Here is a 17,451-nt window from a genome sequence, read left to right as displayed (position 1 = left end):
TAGATACTCAGTGAATAAATGATTTTTTAAAAAGTAAATTGATAAGTTCGATGACAAGGAACCAGTTAAGTAAAACTTTTATATTTATTTGGATTAGTCAATAGCAACTTGTTTTTTTTTTCTTTTTAATTTTTATTTTTAGTGAGAGGAGGGCAGACAGACTCCCACATGTGCCCCAATCAGGATCCACCCAGCAAACCCACTAGGGGGTGATGCTCTGCCCATCTGGGGCGCTTACTCCCTTGTAACTTGAGCCATTCTGGTGCCTGAGGCGGGGGCCATGGAGCCATCTTCAGCACCCAAAGGCAACTCGCTCCAACCAATTGAGTCATGGCTGTGGGAGGGGAAGAGAGAGAGAAAAAGAGAGAAGGGGGAGAGGTAGAGAAGCAGATGGTCGCTTCTCCTGTGTGCCCTGACCAGGAATCAAACCTGGGACATCCACATACCAGGCCGACACTCTACCACTGAGCCAACCAGCCAGGGCCAGTCAACAGCTCCTTGTTTAAAAGACTGTGTTAACATTGAAAGCTGCTTATAACATATTCTTAAATATGAATACAGTGGTGTTACAACAATAGAAAAAGTCTATGAATAAAATAAGACAGAACATAACTATAGCAAAATATTAAATGAGACTTTAGAAGTATTCTTATGTCTTCTCTCTACTTTCTATTTTTAACTTAATAAACACATTTCTTAATCATATCATTTAGAATAATTGTGGAATTGGCAAGTAATGCTTTAGGAGTGGATATATTGCTTTGTTATAGCTCTTGTATCTCTGACATACTAGTCATATTGCTATCCAATTGGTAGAGTCTGCAAGCAGAAAGAGTAGTTAGAAGATAACTTGTGATAGTTTGTGTATTAGCCAAGAAAATGCTTAGCTACACATTACAGAAAACCATATTAGGATTTTTCAGACATAACAGTAAGTCTAGGATTGCTGCAGCTTCAAAATGTCAAGAATGACCCAGACTCCTTCCATCTTTCTGCTTCAGCATCCCTAGCTTATGGATCCCATCTTCATATTTTTCCATATCATGTTTTCATTTTTGTTATGAGGCTCCATCTCCATCCTCATGTTAGTACTCTAGGAGAAAGGGGAAAAGAAATGAAGAAATAGAAGGGATGTCCCTATATTAGTAAAATAAATGTTTTCCTAGAAATCTTCACCATATGTCTAGAATTATATCCCATGGCCACCCATAACTGTATGGGATCTAATGAGTTTTTTAGCTGGGTTCATTGCCAGTCCTCCTTCCCTCCCCCAAAAGTATTAGAATATTTTGGATAGGGACAACAAGCAGTGTCTGCCCTTTCTTTTCTTATAATGAATACACTCATCCCCTAAGAGCAACAATCTCAAAGTCTCAACCAGTTACTGCAATGAGCTCAGGTCCAGAATCTAGAAGTTCTGAGGATGTGGGGAACTTCTCACCAAGACTGTGGATCCTCTCCTCATTCTCTGGCAATATTTAAATAAAAGTTATCTGCCTTGATACTCCTAATAAGTAATGGTGTGTAGACAAGGTACAGAACGTGGGTAAACCTTCTATGCAGAAAAGAAGAAAATGGAAAAAACAGTAATCTCTGGCCCATAGAAATCTTAAATCCTGTTGGATAATTATAGCAAGGAATCTTCTGTATCCTGTACATATAATTTCCACCTTAGTGTAAGGCCCTGCCTTGATGCAATTTTAAATAAGCCTACTGGGGAGAGGCTACCTTTAATCTATTCTTTACTGAATAGATTTAGAATACGAGTTAGTTGTCACCCAGTCTGGTTTGTTGTTTGTTTTTAGAGAGAGGAAGGGGGAGAGAGGGGAAAGAGATATCAGTTTGTTGTTCCACTTACCTATTCATTCATTGGTTGAATCTTGTATATGCCCTGACCCTGGATGGAACACACATCCTTGGCATATTGAGACAGTGCTCTAACTAACTGAGCTACTCTGGCAGGGCTTACACAGTTTGGTTAGAAGAGTTTTAAAAAGGATTGGAACCATATATCTATTATTAACAAATTATGTGAGTATGCGGTGCCCTGCATGTTCCATGGTGGACGTCTGGGCTGCTACGCCCAGCACACGCCTGCCACGCAGCAGGCGCTCGACAAGTACTGACTGAGTCATTAAGTCACTACGGTGTCTGTGAGCTTTAAAAAACATATCTATTGGCGCTTTTATCATCAAACCCCCCAAAGCTAAGTTTCCCCCAAAAGAAGAATGCCTGCGACCTCTCTGGGCAGGATACCAACCCCGGTGAGCCTGCCCCTTCGGTACAGGGCGGGCGACCCCGTCTGGCCAGAACGGCGGTAGCAGCCGTTTGCCTCCTTTAGGGGTTCGGCGACGTCAGGGGCAGGAGGCGTCTTCTGAGGAGACAAAGCCAACCGCACGGAAACGGGTCGTTCCATTTCACATCCTCCTTCGGATGCCTGCGTTTTCTCGGAACAGAGTGACCCTCCATCAACCCGCAGGCAGATGGAGCCCGCCCCAAGGGGAGCGAAACTCCTCACAGCCGCGCCGTCCCTAACCCTGCAGACTGAGACCCTCCCAGCCCCAGCGGCCGGTAAGAGGACACGCCCCCTCGCGGAAGCCGTGCCCGCCGCCAGCACAACCCGCGCGCTTCCTCGTGAGCGCGCACGCGGGGCGGGGCTGCTCTTTGGCAGCCAGTGAGTTCCCGGTCTTCTCGCCCCGCCCCGCCCCCTTCGCTTAGGCTCCGCCCCCGCGGGGGCCTGCTGAGAGCCTCCGACCGGAAGCTGCTTTAAAGCAAAGCTCGAGGTGACAGGCGAGCGAGCTGGGTGGTAGCGCTGTCGCGGTTTTCTGCGCTCGCGGCGGCGGAATGGCCCGTGCGCCGTTCACCGCGTCGACAGCCTGCGACCCCTAGAAGCCGAGCCTGCCCTCCGTGCGACCTCCTCGCGGTCGCTGCCCACTAGTCTGCAGCGCCGCCACTCGGCTCCCGTGGTCGCTTCTCTCAGGCTCAGGTAAAGGGCGCCGGGCGAGCTCTGAGGAGCCGGTAGGAACCCTCACGGGGACGGCGGGCGAGGAGGGGGCGCCGGCCTCGCAGCGACTCTTACTGATCTGGGGTGACTGGTGTTTGGACTGTGCTTGTACCGAGCTCATTCGGGTCCCGGGAACGCCAGGATGGATTTGCTGCCCGTCCCTGTCACCGCGGGCCTTTGGCAGGTGGACACCTCGGGGGGCGTCCCCGCGGGGTCTCGTCGGGGTCTCCGGCGGTGCCCCCTCCCCCTCGGGCCGGACGGACGCTGGGGGGCGTCCGCGCGGCCTTCCCCGTGGGATCCCTCTGCGGGTGGAGGCGGAGGCGCGGTGGCCAGGGAGCCGCCGGCCGCCCGGCGTTCGGCCGCAGCCCAGAAGTTTGCGGGCTGTTTCTAGATGAACTTTGAAGGCGCAGCAGTCTCCGCCTCCCTCCCAGAGCAGCGTCGGCCGCGTCTCCCGGCGCTCTGCGGCGGCTCCGGCGCTCCTCCGGCACTCGCAGCGCAGTCCTCGGAAGGTCTGCTGAAGAGGCGCCGCGGGGATCCGGGGAGGGAGGCGCTGGCCTGGAGGCGGCTGCACCGGGCTGTGCGGGCGCCCTGCTCGCCGTCCTGGGGCGAACTGGCCGAGCCCTAGGCGCCGCGGTGGTGGGCGTCAGCGGGCCGTCCGGAGTCCTGAACTCGGAGCCGGGAGGGCGGGAGAAGCCGGGCGTCCCGAGGGGAGGGGTGGAGCGCCAGGTCGCCTGCCGCGGGGGGCCCGAGGAACTATCTTTCAACCTTTTTTGTTATGCAAACTAATTGGGGAACTGGGTTCTATTGACTTCCCCACTGCAGCCTCTCTCCTCCAGGTCTCTGCCTCATCCTCACTTTTATTTCCAAGCGTGACAGAGGGCAGCAATGCAAAGTTGTAGAGTGCGCCAGCGAGGTTGATGTCGGGTCTGTGTTGCCTCGATGGGGTGTGATAGGAGTGATGAGTGTGTGCGCGCGTGCGCGCGTGGAGGATGACACGGGCCGGTTTGGTGTGGTGGAGAGGGAATACCACAATCTGTGCCAATTGTGCCTTGAGGCAAGAGCACTGAATGATGAATAATAACGCCTTGCTTGGCTGCTTTCCAGTTGATTTATGTCTTCTGTCAAGTCCCTCCTTGAAGCTTTTCCTAACAATGGCAGCTCACACTGAACTCTTTCTACCTTTTCCTTTTGTACTTACCATGGAGGCTAACATCTTGTGGGTTTGTTTTCTGAGCTTGATCGTTACGCACTTTTTACACACGCAGATTCAAGAATCTCTCCAATTAGATCTTTAATACTCATTTTTTTCTGGCGACCCTGTTATTTTGTTGTTATTGCTGACCCATAAAAACTAATAGACTAGCACTCAATAGGTTATTTTTCTTCAGTAATTCAGCCAAAAAAGGTCGTAGAGTTCTCACTGTTTGCATTGTGCTAGCCACTGTAATAGGCACAGGGGATGCATTCTTAATGAAGTCATGGGTCCTTGCATCAAATCTCTCTTGGACAAGAGAGAAGAGGATTAGTTGCTCATCACTAACCTTTTTCCACCTGGCACAATGCTCAGTAAATATTTTCAGAATTAGTTAATGAGTGCTCGGTTATAGACCAGAAACCATTTGTCATTTTACAGAGTTTCTTTTGCTTTATACTTTGTTCCAGTTTTTTTTCAAGGGCAGAGAGAAAAAAGCACTTTTATTCTCTTTCAGTAATTCATGAGGAATTTGAAATGTGATTTGTGTGTTATATTGTTGTGTTGTTTTCTATAATATGCCTTCATTTGCCTATAAAAATACATATGTGTAACTTTTCTGAAGACAAGGATAAGGAGGCTCTTTCTATATTGTTGTGTTTGGTTTTTAAAACAGTGTGTGCTGTGGTTGTTGCTGATGTAGCTTCTGTTGCTAAATAATCCCTAATATTCCTCCACCAGCAGTGGTAATGTTTTTGGGGGTTGCAAAAGTAGGCCCTTAACATCTTTGAATACATTGGAACTTTCTGAATACAACCAGTCATCAAAAATGTCATTTTGTTGTATGAATTTAATTCCTGTTTATAACAATTAGCCTATGGTAACATTGGTTTCGTTATTGTTGTTTTCCCTAAAGTCATAGATGACCTTACATGAGGATTTAACTGAATAGAAATGCTTCAGCAGGCTTATGGCATTCTCCCATATAACATTTTCTTTGAGAACTCCTATTTTCTGAGTATTGTATGTCCTCACAACCGAAATTCACTCACTATATAACTTTGAAGTTTATCCTTCATTTGATTAACTTTATTTACAAAGAAACAGTTTTTGTAGGCTCATGAGAAAGGTGATACATAAACAACTGAAGAGAACCACAAGCAGTGAAGATGTGGCTTTCCGTGCTGTGTCATGAGTTAGGTGCATTTATTTCTACTCCTCACCCCTCACTCCACCCTAGACTTAGAGTAAAAGTTCACGCCCCAGCAGAAGTACAAATCATTGTATATTAAGTCCACAAATAAATTTCTTTTTTTTTTTTTTTTTAAGCTGGAAACAGGGAGAGACAGTCAGACAGACTCCCGCATGCGCCCGACCGGGATCCACCTGGCACGCCCACTAGGGGCGATGCTCTGCCCACCAGGGGGCGATGCTCTGCCCCTCCGGGACGTCGCTCTGCCGCAACCAGAGCCACTCTAGCGCCTGGGGCAGAGGCCAAGGAGCCATCCCCAGCGCCTGGGCCATCTTTGCTCCAACGGAGCCTTGGCTGCGGGAGGGGAAGAGAAAGACAGAGAGGAAGGGGGGGGGGGGTGTGGAGAAGCAAATGGGCGCTTCTCCTATGTGCCCTGGCCGGGAATCGAACCCGGGTCCCCCGCACGCCAGGCCGACGCTCTACCGCTGAGCCAACCGTCCAGGGCCAAGTCCACAAATAAATTTCAAGAGTGTGTCTTTTTTTTTTGCCTTTGCCTGTGGTGGGCTTTTGAATAACCTTGGCTGCTTTGGAACTTTGATTTCTCAATAAAATTTAAAACTGATCTGTAAATATGAAATATAATGTAAGAGGAGTGATTTCAGAGGCTTAGCTGCAGATGAAAACAAAATATTTTGATGAATAAATGGGATCCAGTTGTCAGCTTCTAAGTGATCATCTCCTTTTCTTTTCTGGTAGGATTTTTAGACTCTTGAGGAGCAATTGGAGCTAATTCACATTATGGAAATGGAAGCCACTGAACCTGAGCCTGACTGTGTAGTGCAGCCACCTTCTCCTTCTGATGACTTTCCATGCCAAATGAGACTCTCTGAGAAGATCACTCCATTGAAGACTTGTTTTAAGAAAAAGGATCAGAAACGATTGGGAACTGGAACCCTGAGGTCCTTGAGACCAATATTAAACACTTTGCTAGAATCTGGCTCACTTGGTGGGGTTTTTAGATCTAGAAACCAGAATGCAGATGAGAGCAGCATACATGAACCTATAGTGAAAAAATCCCTGGAAATCAATACATCATGTCCACCAGCAGAAAACAATATGTCTGTTCTGATTCCTGAGGGAACAAATGTTGGGGACCAAATACCAGAAGCTCATCCTTCCACTGATACTCCAGAACAAGTGGTTCCAATCCAGGATCACAGTTTTCCACCTGAAACCATCAGTGGGACAGTAGCAGATTCTACAGCAGGGCACTTTCAGACTACCCTTTTGCACCCAGTTTCAAGTGATGTTCCTGTTAGTCCTGACTGCATAGACAAAGTCATGGATTATGTTCCAGGGGTTTTCCAAGACAACCGTTTTACAATCCAGTACATTTTGGACACCAGTGATAAGTTGAGTACCGAGCTCTTTCAGGACAAAAGTGAGGAGGCTTCGCTTGACCTTGTATTTGAGTTGGTGAACCAGCTACAGTACCATACTCACCAAGAGAATGAAATTGAAATTTGCATGGACTTTCTACAAGGCGCGTGTATTTATGGCAGGGATTGTTTGAAGCACCACACGGTCTTGCCCTATCATTGGCAGATCAAGCGGACAACTACCCAGAAGTGGCAGAGTGTATCCACTGATTCCCAGGAGCACTTGGAAAGATTTTATTGTAACCCTGAAAATGATAGGATGAGAATGAAGTATGGGTATGTATTTATAACTTCTTTAAAGCTGTTGAGAGAATGTAAAGAGGTTAGCTTAGTAGAATGGTTTCTTTTAGTGGTAGCCTAACAGCTTTTATTATTTTTCCCATTGTTATTCTTTTGGCTGTGTGCTATACTGATTTTTCATAGTGGTTGAATGCAGGCTATTTACTTAATCAGAATGCAGGCTATATACTTAATCAGACAATGAAGTTTTCATGATTTGAACAATTCAAATGTCACTGTGCAATATGTATATGACTGAGAAGTTACATATACATTGAATGTTGTAAATCAAATACAATTTTATTTACACAGGAGAACTTGATTTTGAAAGAAAATCCATGATGAATCTTATAAATAATGAATACCTAATATAGCTAATTTTAAAGTTTTGCATATTGAGTACTTGCTATATTTGAAAGGAAAATTGGTATTGTTTGGAGATTTTTGTAGATTTCTTGATTCTGAATGGTACAAATAATCTTTCTGTCATGATTCAGAAGTTTCTCCCAAACTTAATGAATCATGCACAAGCACGTTAAATCTTTCTTTTAAGTTTCCTTAAAGCTTTTTACCATTGTTTATTCTATTTATCTTATAGACAAAATAATTTTCCATAATTTGAGGTATTTTTTTAAACCTGAGTTTTTTTAACAATGAGTGAAAGTAGCTTTTTGTTAATTGGTATATTTATCATTTTACACACAAGAAAACAGTTATCCTCATGTTTTTGTATGTAAGGCATGTATATAAAGAATTTGGTTCTTTAGGATGAATGTCTAAGCAATTTTCACTGATAGGGAACTGAAATTTCCACATCTGAACTCTTCTTTAATTAAACTTGGGAAGAAGAAAATGGTAGTTGCCACACCATTAGCAAAGTTGCTAGTGCAAAAAATGGCTGTATAATAACATTAATCTTTATATTTCTAAGTTGTTTCTCCTGGGTGTGATGTTAATAGTTACTTTTGTGTAACCAAAAGTATTAAAATTACTTGAGGGAAGAAGAGCACTTCTTTCTATTCATGCTACCTGATTTGGGAGACTGTGAGGGTATCCTGATTACTTCACAGATAACGAATGGTCTGATGTATATAGTACCAAGAGGCATGACCCATAAGGAGGAAAACTACCCTAAGTATCCTAACCCAGAAGTACAGGAGAAAAATTTCCTTGAGAATCATATTTGTTCACAAATCAATTGGGTTACTCTATTCAAGTGTCAGAAGAGACAACAAGCAAATGGTAGCAGTAAACCATTTCCAAGTTTGTTAGTTGTGTGTGTGTGTGTGTGTGTGTGTGTGTGTGTGTGTGTGAGAGAGAGAGAGAGAGACAGAGAGACAGAGAAACAGAGAGAGGGACAGACAAGAAGGGAGAGAGATGAGAAACATCAATTCTTTGTTCATTGATTGCTTTCTCTCCTGTGCCTTGGTGGCGGTCTACAGCAGAGCAAATTATGCCTTCCTTGCTCAAGCCAGCGACCATGGGATCATGTCTGTGATCCCACGCTTAAGCCAGTGGCCCAGTGCTTAAGCTGATGAGCCTGCCTTTAAGCCAGTGACCTCAAGGTGTCGAGCCTGGGTCCTCTGTGTCCTAGTCCAATGCTCTATCCACTGTGCCACCTCCTGGTTGGGCTAATTCTGTTAGTCTTGATGTTCACCTTCTGTGTTCTAACGGTGCTAAAGCATCATTGGCATTGGAGAAAACTGGTACTTTTTTCTTTTTTTTTTTTAACTCCTTGTTTTGATTTAGTATTAGATAAGTGGTTTCTTTTTAATATTTCAATATTTTAGTTATATACTACAGATCTGTTGGGTTTTTTTTAGCAACTCAATTGTGAGACTAGAACTTTGCATCTTCTAAGTTAAAGCATAGTTGGATCAGTTATAAAGTAGTTGCAGTGAGTGCTTGATTTCCAAATCAGTTTTACTGAAGTAATGTTTATTTGATACTTGAGAGGTATGAGTGAATTATTGTAAAGGGACATCTAAAGTGATGTATGGAACAAGTTGAGAAACAATATAAGGCTCAAGTTTAAAGGTATTATTCTATAGAGGGCTCCTTGGAATAAAAGTAGGATTATATCAGGATGTAGTTTTCCTGATCATAAATGTATTATCTTGATAAAAGAATGCATCCTAGATTCTGTCTTGCTTGGATAGTGAAATTCTTAGATCCTGTAATAAAGCTAAGTACTTTTAACTTATTTTTAAAAGCCAACATTGGAAAACTTTTTTCATTTTCTTAAAACTTTCCAAAATCTGTTGCCCATGAGTTAGCAATTCTAATTAGTATCTCAAGGATAATTAATTATATGTACTCTCAAAGCCACTCTAATTCTTCCATCTCCAGACTGCAAAACTGCAGAATAGTAGTGTCCCACTTCACTCTTATGAAACACATTTCCTGTCTGCTGAGTACTTTAGCATCTTGGTACATTAAGTTTTATCTGTTTGAATTGTTCAGGATTATCCAACACATTATGTTCTGTTATCATGAGCATGGCAAGGTGGGTATTTTGATCAAGAAAATCCAGAAACTCTTAGGTCAGCAGCATATTGGGTATTTTTTCCTTTGGTAAAATTACGTTGCTGAAGAATAGACATAGATATAGCATTGTTGGGTTAGTTATAAAGTAGTTGCAGTGAGTGCTTGATTTCCAAATCAGTTTTACTGGAGTAATGTTTATTTGACACTTGAGAGGTATGAATGAATTGTTATTGTAATTACTATTGCTGCTGATACATTGTTAATGGTAGTAAGTTGTCCTGCCCTGATAAAAAATAGCAAGATATTAAGTTAATTACTAGTAAAGTGAAGGCCATGGTCTACAGCAAGAAATCTCATAAGATTATAGATAGCTAAGTGTCAAAAATTAGTCTTTTGAGAAGTTGACCTGTGGTCATTACAACTCCAAAGCGATTTTGTGTTTCCTGGCAACAAGATGCAGATAACGGCATGTTGAGCCTTGCTGAGAGATTCACAAATAAGCTGGAGCAGCCCAAGTTCACATGGTTACCACATTATTTGGCTAAAGCTATTAATCTCTGTGGTCAGGCCTGTAAAGCTGGTCTGTCTGTGCAAATTGCACATAACCAGGAAGTGTATGTTCAGCTGTGTATATGTCCAAGTCAGATCCAGCAGTTTTTGGACTCCGGAATTAATGAATGACAGTTGTTTATCCCACTTGGGTGCAGTATTTTATATGACTTGGTAAATTATTATTATGTACTCTATCCATAATACTTCATTGTGTAGAACTTGGGGAAAGTTCATAGTTCTGGGTCTGCTGTAGAGATTAAATTCTTTATTTTGCAAATATATTAGATTTAACATCTAAATCCAAATTAGATTTGCAGGGTTCATTTTATTCTCAATAATGAAATTGGAAAGGAAGTTGAGTTAGATTAGTTCACAGATCCCTTCCACCTCTTAAGTTGAGATGCTTAGATACAAAAAACATCTAGAAAAGAGAATTTCAATAATAAATGCTTATTTGGTTCATTACAATGAAATTATTTTCCAATTTTGCCTTCACCCCAAATTAGGATACAATCCAAATTTTCCTCCACATTTTGCTTTTGTACATCAGCAGATGTTCATTGCCAGCATCAACTGAAAACTAGTTGTATGTATGAACTCCTTGTATTTAAATGCTGAGTCTTCTTTTGCACTTAGGATGGGCTTTGGAGAATTTCCAAATTCCAAATATGAAGTTAAGAAACGACATTGAATATTATGTTTTCAATTAAGAAAACATAGTCTCTGACAATTTAGGCACTCATCCTTATTAGGAAGTGATGGGAAATGGCAGGTCTAAGCAGTTTTGTAAGTCTCAGTAACTGTAGGATACTGTTGTGGATAATTGAAATTGTGGAGGATGTGTAAATCTCCTATTAGCAACTACGTTGCCATTGTTTTTTACATTATATCCATTTTATAGTGTGCCAGAAGTCTTACAGTTATTATCAGCTATAAAGAAGAGGCACTTTACAAACCTTAAAGTGAAGTTAATCTATAGGTGAATATATGACCAGGGATTATTTCTAATTCTGAACTTTCTAAAAGAGAGTGGGAAGGTAAAGTAGAAACACATTGCAAACCCTGACTTCAGGGTTAATTTTTCTCAGAGAACAGTGTTCTTTTCTCCTCTTTTGTAATTAAAGCATATTGATAAAAGGGAGTTTAACTTTGGTATTGTCATAGTCTTAGTTTTGAGTGATTTCCATTGCTAATTGCTCTTAAGAAGGTGTTTGTTAGTTTGTTTATTTTAACCTGTCTAAGGGATGGGACCATAGGAGCTCTGTAAAAGACACAGGAGAATTGCATAATAATGATAATAAAGAGCATATGCTGTTCTTTTCAATGTGACTTGCAGAGTAGATTGTCTAAAATAGAGCAAGCTCCTGACTGAACTCTGCTGGAATAGTAATTAGCAAAGTTAGTTCTGGCCTGCACAGCTGTGATGATGTATGAACTAACTCATTATGTTATTGATAACACTGGAGAGATGAGAACAGCTGAAACTTACTATGCCTTGTGAACTTTTTGGTATTTCTTGAATATACACAGCTGGATGAGATTGAATTTATTTTAAAAATTCCTGCCTAAGAGAAAGAGAGCTCCATAAGCAATAACTGCATTTGAAGTGACTTTCAAAATGTGTGGTTTGTGCTTTAGGGTAAAGCAATGCAATGAATTATTTTTTTTGTACCTCTTTATGGTGCTGTTTACATATGAAATAAAATTAATTGACTTCTTTTTTTACTAATCCAGAGGAGTTACTGGATATGTAGAGCTCTCATAGGAATCAATAGCAATCATTCATTTACTTATTTTCTGGGTTTTTTATCAATAAGCAGATACGACTTTTTTGAAGCAACTGTCACCTGGTTTCAGGTTGGGGTCAGTTTGTTCTTAATGTATTTATGGTAATGAAAATGAACTTTGTTGCTGACCTGTGGTGGCACAGTGGATAAAGCATTAATATGGAGCACTGAAGTTGCTGGTGTGAAACCCCTTGCTTGCCTGGTCAAGGCACATAAAAGAAGTAACTACTATGGTTTGATGCTTCCTCCTTCTCCTCATTTCTCTTACCTCTCTCTAAAATCAATAAATAAAATCTTTAAAAGAAAAGAAAATGAACTTTGCAAAAAGCAAAGGCAGTTAGTTGGAGAAAGTAGTTTATAAGGTTATCTGGCAATCCCTAAAAATATATATTATGCATTTTTTAAGTGAGTTGATTCTAAACTTTTACTTTTTATTGTAAAATATATGGGGAAAAGTAAGTAAGTCCATTCAACATATAAAACTTTATTCTGTAGGCTGGCCGGTTGACTCAGTAGTAGAGCATTGGCCTGGTGTGTGGATGTCCTGGATTTGATTCCTGACCAGGGCACACAGGAGAAGCAACCATCTGCTTCTCCACCCTTCCCCTTCTTTTCCCTCCCTCCCCCCCCCTTCCTCTCTCCCCCTCTCCCTCTCCCTCTCCCTCTCCCTCTCCCTCTCCCTCTCCCTCTCCCTCTCCCTCTCCCTCTCCCTCTCCCTCTCCCTCTCCCTCTCCCTCTCCCTCTCATACTCTCTCTCCATCCCTCCCTTTCTCCCCGTAGTCATGGCTCAATTAGTTCAAGCACATTGGCCCTGAGCACTGAGGATGACTCTGATGAGCCTCCACCTTAGGTGCTAAAAATACATAGCTTAAGTTATAATTATAAGCATGGCCCCAGATAGGCAGAGCATTGGCCCCAGACAGGGGTTGCTGGGTGGATCCCGATTGGGGCACGTGTGAGAACTCTCTATCTTCCCTCCCCTCACTTGGAAAAGACTAAAAATAAATAAATAAATAAAACTATTCTGCATATATGGACATGCAAAAAATGCAACTATTGACTGATTAACTCTACTGTGTCCCTGTAAGTCTACTTCATACTGTTAGAGTAGAATTTCTAGATTCTAGATTTGCATTCTACCATAAAACAAAGGTAAATCCATAAATTCTATCTCTGCATCTCTGGTTTTAGTAAGTGATTCTTAGTTTTATATTGAGTTTGGGGGCTATTTCTAAAGGATAAAGCAGTATGTAGACCATATAAACCTTGACTGCTTAAGGAATGCTAAAATCCAGCCGTTTGAGAGTGTAACTGTTTTCCTATGTCCTTTTCTATCCTATGATTTGAGACCACCATATTCTGCATCCTTTGTCTGATGGTAGTAATTTTGATCACATTTAATTTAGGACCTAAGGTCCTCTTAATTTAGGTGAGCAACCTTTAATAATTACCAGTGTTATGTTTGTGAGTCTCAGTTACCATTTTGTGGAAAGAAAACATAACTACAGTGTGTCCGTAAAGTCATGGTGCACTTTTGGCCGGTCACAGGAAAGCAACAAAAGACAATAGAAGTGTGAAATCTGCACCAAATAGAAGGAAAACTCTCCCAATTTCATACCTATTCAGTGCAGTTCGATGTGGTCTCACACACTGATTTTTTAGGGCTCCTTAAGTAGCTGTCCCATATAGCCTCTACAGACTCATCACTGACTGATGGCCTTCCAGAATGGGGTTTCTCCACCAAACTGCCGGTTTCCTTCAACTGCTTATCCCACCGAGTAATGTTATTCCTATGTGGTGGCGCTTCATTATAAACGCGCCGATATTCACGTTGCACTTTGGTCACGGATTCGAATTTAGCGAGCCACAGAACACACTGAACTTTCCTCAGTACCATCCACATCTGGACTGGCATAGCTGTGGGCTGCTCCGCTGTATACACGGTGTTACGTCATCATCTGCGCATGTGCACATGCTGCCACATCATCCTACAGAAACTGGGAGGGTTTTCCTTTTATTTGGTGCAGAATTCACCTTTCTATCATCTTTTGTTGCTTTCCTGTGACCGGTCAAAAGTGCACCATGGCTTTACGGACACACTGTATATGTGTATGTCATTTTTGCAAAGGAAAAAACAAATACATTTTGAGTTACAAGATGACTCTTGATTATTCTGGCACAACTATGAAGCTGTTAAGTTTTGCAAGAAATGCTCTTTGTTAAAAGCAGTAGAGTGTCTTTTCTAAAATAAATCTGGGAGTCTTAAACTAAAGTGAAGTGAATATGTGAGTAATTTGGTATCATTGGAAGACACCAGAGTGCTGAGGGTTGAGCCATTTTCTGTTTCATATGGGTTTGATATTGTTAGATAATAGCTTGAGATCTGAGATTGAACTGTACTTTGTAATACCATAAACACAAATTGTACAAAGTAGTAAAATACTTCTATAGCTCACCATTTCTAGGAACGAACAAGTCACATTTTATATATGAAGGAACTTTAACAAAAACAAAATGTTATTTTTATATTTATAAGTTATTTATGATAGGCTTTCTAGGGACCAGGAATTATACTACAGAGACTACTTCTATTTAAAATTCCTATGTTAAAACTAATCCAGCCCAATCCCTGACACATTAACTGAAAGTTTTGAATTTCCAGTGTAAATTTCTTGTTAATATAGGAATTTGAAATGATAAGTTGTAGGTTCTGAGAAACATTTTGAATTCTTTGAAAATAAAGGACTTTATGTAAAATAAAGTCTACTTATTCAACTTCGTAGTTTGTAAAGATTTATAGTTGATGTATGCAAAAGACGATATTGCAGTTTTGTGCTAAATATAAACAATTCTGTGATCAGGAACTCAAAATTTATAAGTTGATGATATTAATAACTTTCTAATTTTGAAATTTCCAATTTTCTGTGCTTACCTAGTCAGTTACTGTTGCTAAGACAAGGGTAGAAGGGAGTTAACTAAGCATTCCTATTTGCAGTGTTCATACAATCAAATGTGTGTGTCTCCTCAGTCTTTCTCTGCTATGTGCTGTTTACTTACTGGCAACACCCACGTGACCAGTAAAGAACCTTTGCATGGTATTCACAATGAAAGCGTAAGTTCATATGAGAGTGAGAATGTTAGAGTGACTGTTTCCTTTTATATTATACAGAAATCAGTGATTTGTGAGCATGTGTGCCACAAAATGTTGTGTAAGGAGTGTGTTAGAATCCACCATGACTAAGTTGTCTGAGAAAGATTTGTTAGGAAATTTGTATACTTTATGCAAATGGTGTCCTTTGTTTTAGTGCTGTTTTTTCTGAGCATAAGGAAGGGTTTGTGAATAGTCTTCATGTTGAAACATAGCACTTCTCACAATGATTGGAAAATGTTTCACTTAGGCCACACTTACTGGAATTTTTATTACATTAAATTATTTTCTTTTTGGATTAAGAGATTCTTAAACTGTTCTTTTTAATTTGACATAGCCGCCTAACCAGGTAGTGGTGCAGTGGATAGAGCTTCAGACTGGAACATGGAGGACCCAGGTTCGAAACCCCAAGGTCTCAGGCTTGAGCGTGGGCTCATGTGGTTTGAGCAAGGCTCACTAACTTGAGCCCAAGATCCTTGGCTTGAGCCAAGGCTCTGCTGTAGCCCCCCCCCCCCCCCAGTCAAGGCATATATGAGAAAGCAATCAATGAACAACTAAGGTGCCCCGATGAAGAATTGATGCTACTCATTTCTCTCCCTTCCTGTCTGTCTGTTCCTATCTGTCTCTGTCACAAAAAATGAGTGAATGAATGAGTGAATGAATGAATAATTTGACATAGCCATAGGGTTTGGGTGACCTTCTTGACTGAATTTTACTAGCACTGAATAGTAAGTGAAGAATGGCAATGATAGGGGCCGAAGAATGAACTTGGCTTGCAGTAGTGTATATGCTTTCAGAATCTTGCCTGCACCCTGTGATCACAGCTCCTGCCACTGATCAGGGCAAAGAGAAGGCAAATGGCAAAAAAATACTCTAAATAATTTCCTGCTGTGGTTGGTTTTTGGTTTCTGACTGTCACCTGGCTTCTCTCTTTCATTTCCAGGCATTGCAAAAATAAAAATAAGTACAGGAGAAATACTAAGTTTGCCTTCCAAGTTAATAAAAAAATAAATAAAAGACATCCTTGAATGGGGGTAGAATATATGAAATAGAAGAAACTTTGCTTGCTTGCTTTCTTAGGTTTGGATTGTCCATATATTGCTGCATCTCAGGAGCATTAAGTATTCTACAATTAATTTGCTACTAAAAATAATGTCAACTCTTTTAAGTAATTGATAAAATTGAATTAGAGAAAGTTGGCTCTGTAGAATCCCTATCCTCTAGGAAAAAGTGATTGACTTAAGACCCTGTTGAAAGGTGTTGTGGTTGTAGTTTACAGAACCTGTACAATAAAAAAAAAAATCTCTATTAATATGTTTTCTATAGGAAGTTTGTTTGTTTCTTCCTTTCAGAAATTTGCTTTTAAAATGCTCAAGGTGTGATGTATTTGCTATATACTTGTTACTTTGTATGTATACATTCAGATTTCCAGTGCTGAAAGAATTTCTTACTCTGGGTTCTCATAATAAGCTATCAGTGATTATATTTTTAATTAGTTTATCTATACTAGTTGGGGAAAAAGACAAGGCTAAATTGAGAAAGTTCTGAATAAAAACCTCTTTAAAGGAGTTTGTAATTTTAAAAATTAGCACAGAAATAAATTAAGCTAATAATTGTATCTTAGTGGGAGTTATTAGAGAATACATTTTCTGATAATTATTTATAATTAGTATTTTATTTATGTATAAGTGAGTTCTGAATTGTTTGAGCTTATTTGAAAACAATTATTTTAAGTAATTTTAGCATTTTATACACCCGATTTTATAATGTATGTAAAAAAAGTTTTATAAACAAACATATTTCAGCTCTCTATAAATGTTATATCCACAGAATTGAATTAATCAGTATTTGTATTTTGAGTACATGGCAGAGATTTTTGAGGTAAAATAGATTTAACACTATTTCACTTAACAGAGGGGATATTTACTCATCTTTATAAAAAGCAACAATTGTATAATTTAAGGTAATATTAGGCATGATACACATTATTTTAACCTATTATGTGCTTTCTATCTCAGCTTTTTGCAAAAATTAAGTTTCACTTCCTCTTGAAGCCATGGTTGAGAAGTATGTCTCACTTAAATTACCTTCTGGGAGTCTCAGGACTTGGATTTGGATAAAATTTAAGGTTATATGACATTTCTGATGTCTTCAGGGTGCAAAATTTGATCCCATGCCTCTGTAATAGATAGCAGTGAGATCTTCTGAATTCTTAAGTATAATTTTTAATCATGAAAGATTTTAGGCTTATCTATATCTTATTAGAAAGTCCTTTTGAATTATTTGCTTTGATCTGGTAGTTTTGTAATAAAAAACCTGAAAAGCCCAACAACAGTATTTTAGCAGGTTTCTTTTCCTCGAGTGGATGAAG

The 17,451-nt window shown here is 40.6% G+C and overlaps 1 protein-coding gene across 1 annotated transcript in view; it reads left to right on the top strand.

Moving 5' to 3' along the window:
• Nucleotides 1-2,778: 2,778 nt before the first annotated feature.
• Nucleotides 2,779-17,451, top strand: part of TIPARP (TCDD inducible poly(ADP-ribose) polymerase) — a 38,588-nt gene continuing 23,915 nt past the window's right edge. Inside the window, exons 1-2 of the mRNA XM_066369868.1 lie at nucleotides 2,779-2,986; nucleotides 6,145-7,103. Of these exons, the coding sequence (XP_066225965.1) occupies nucleotides 6,187-7,103 (917 nt within the window). The 5' untranslated portion in view covers nucleotides 2,779-2,986; nucleotides 6,145-6,186. The remainder of the gene's footprint in view (nucleotides 2,987-6,144; nucleotides 7,104-17,451) is intronic.

Source organism: Saccopteryx leptura, chromosome 2, assembly GCF_036850995.1.
Source record: "Saccopteryx leptura isolate mSacLep1 chromosome 2, mSacLep1_pri_phased_curated, whole genome shotgun sequence".
In the NCBI taxonomy this organism is placed as follows: domain Eukaryota; kingdom Metazoa; phylum Chordata; class Mammalia; order Chiroptera; family Emballonuridae; genus Saccopteryx; species Saccopteryx leptura.
The sequence above is the reverse complement of the archived record's forward strand: the minus strand, read 5'-3'. Positions and strand labels throughout refer to the sequence as shown.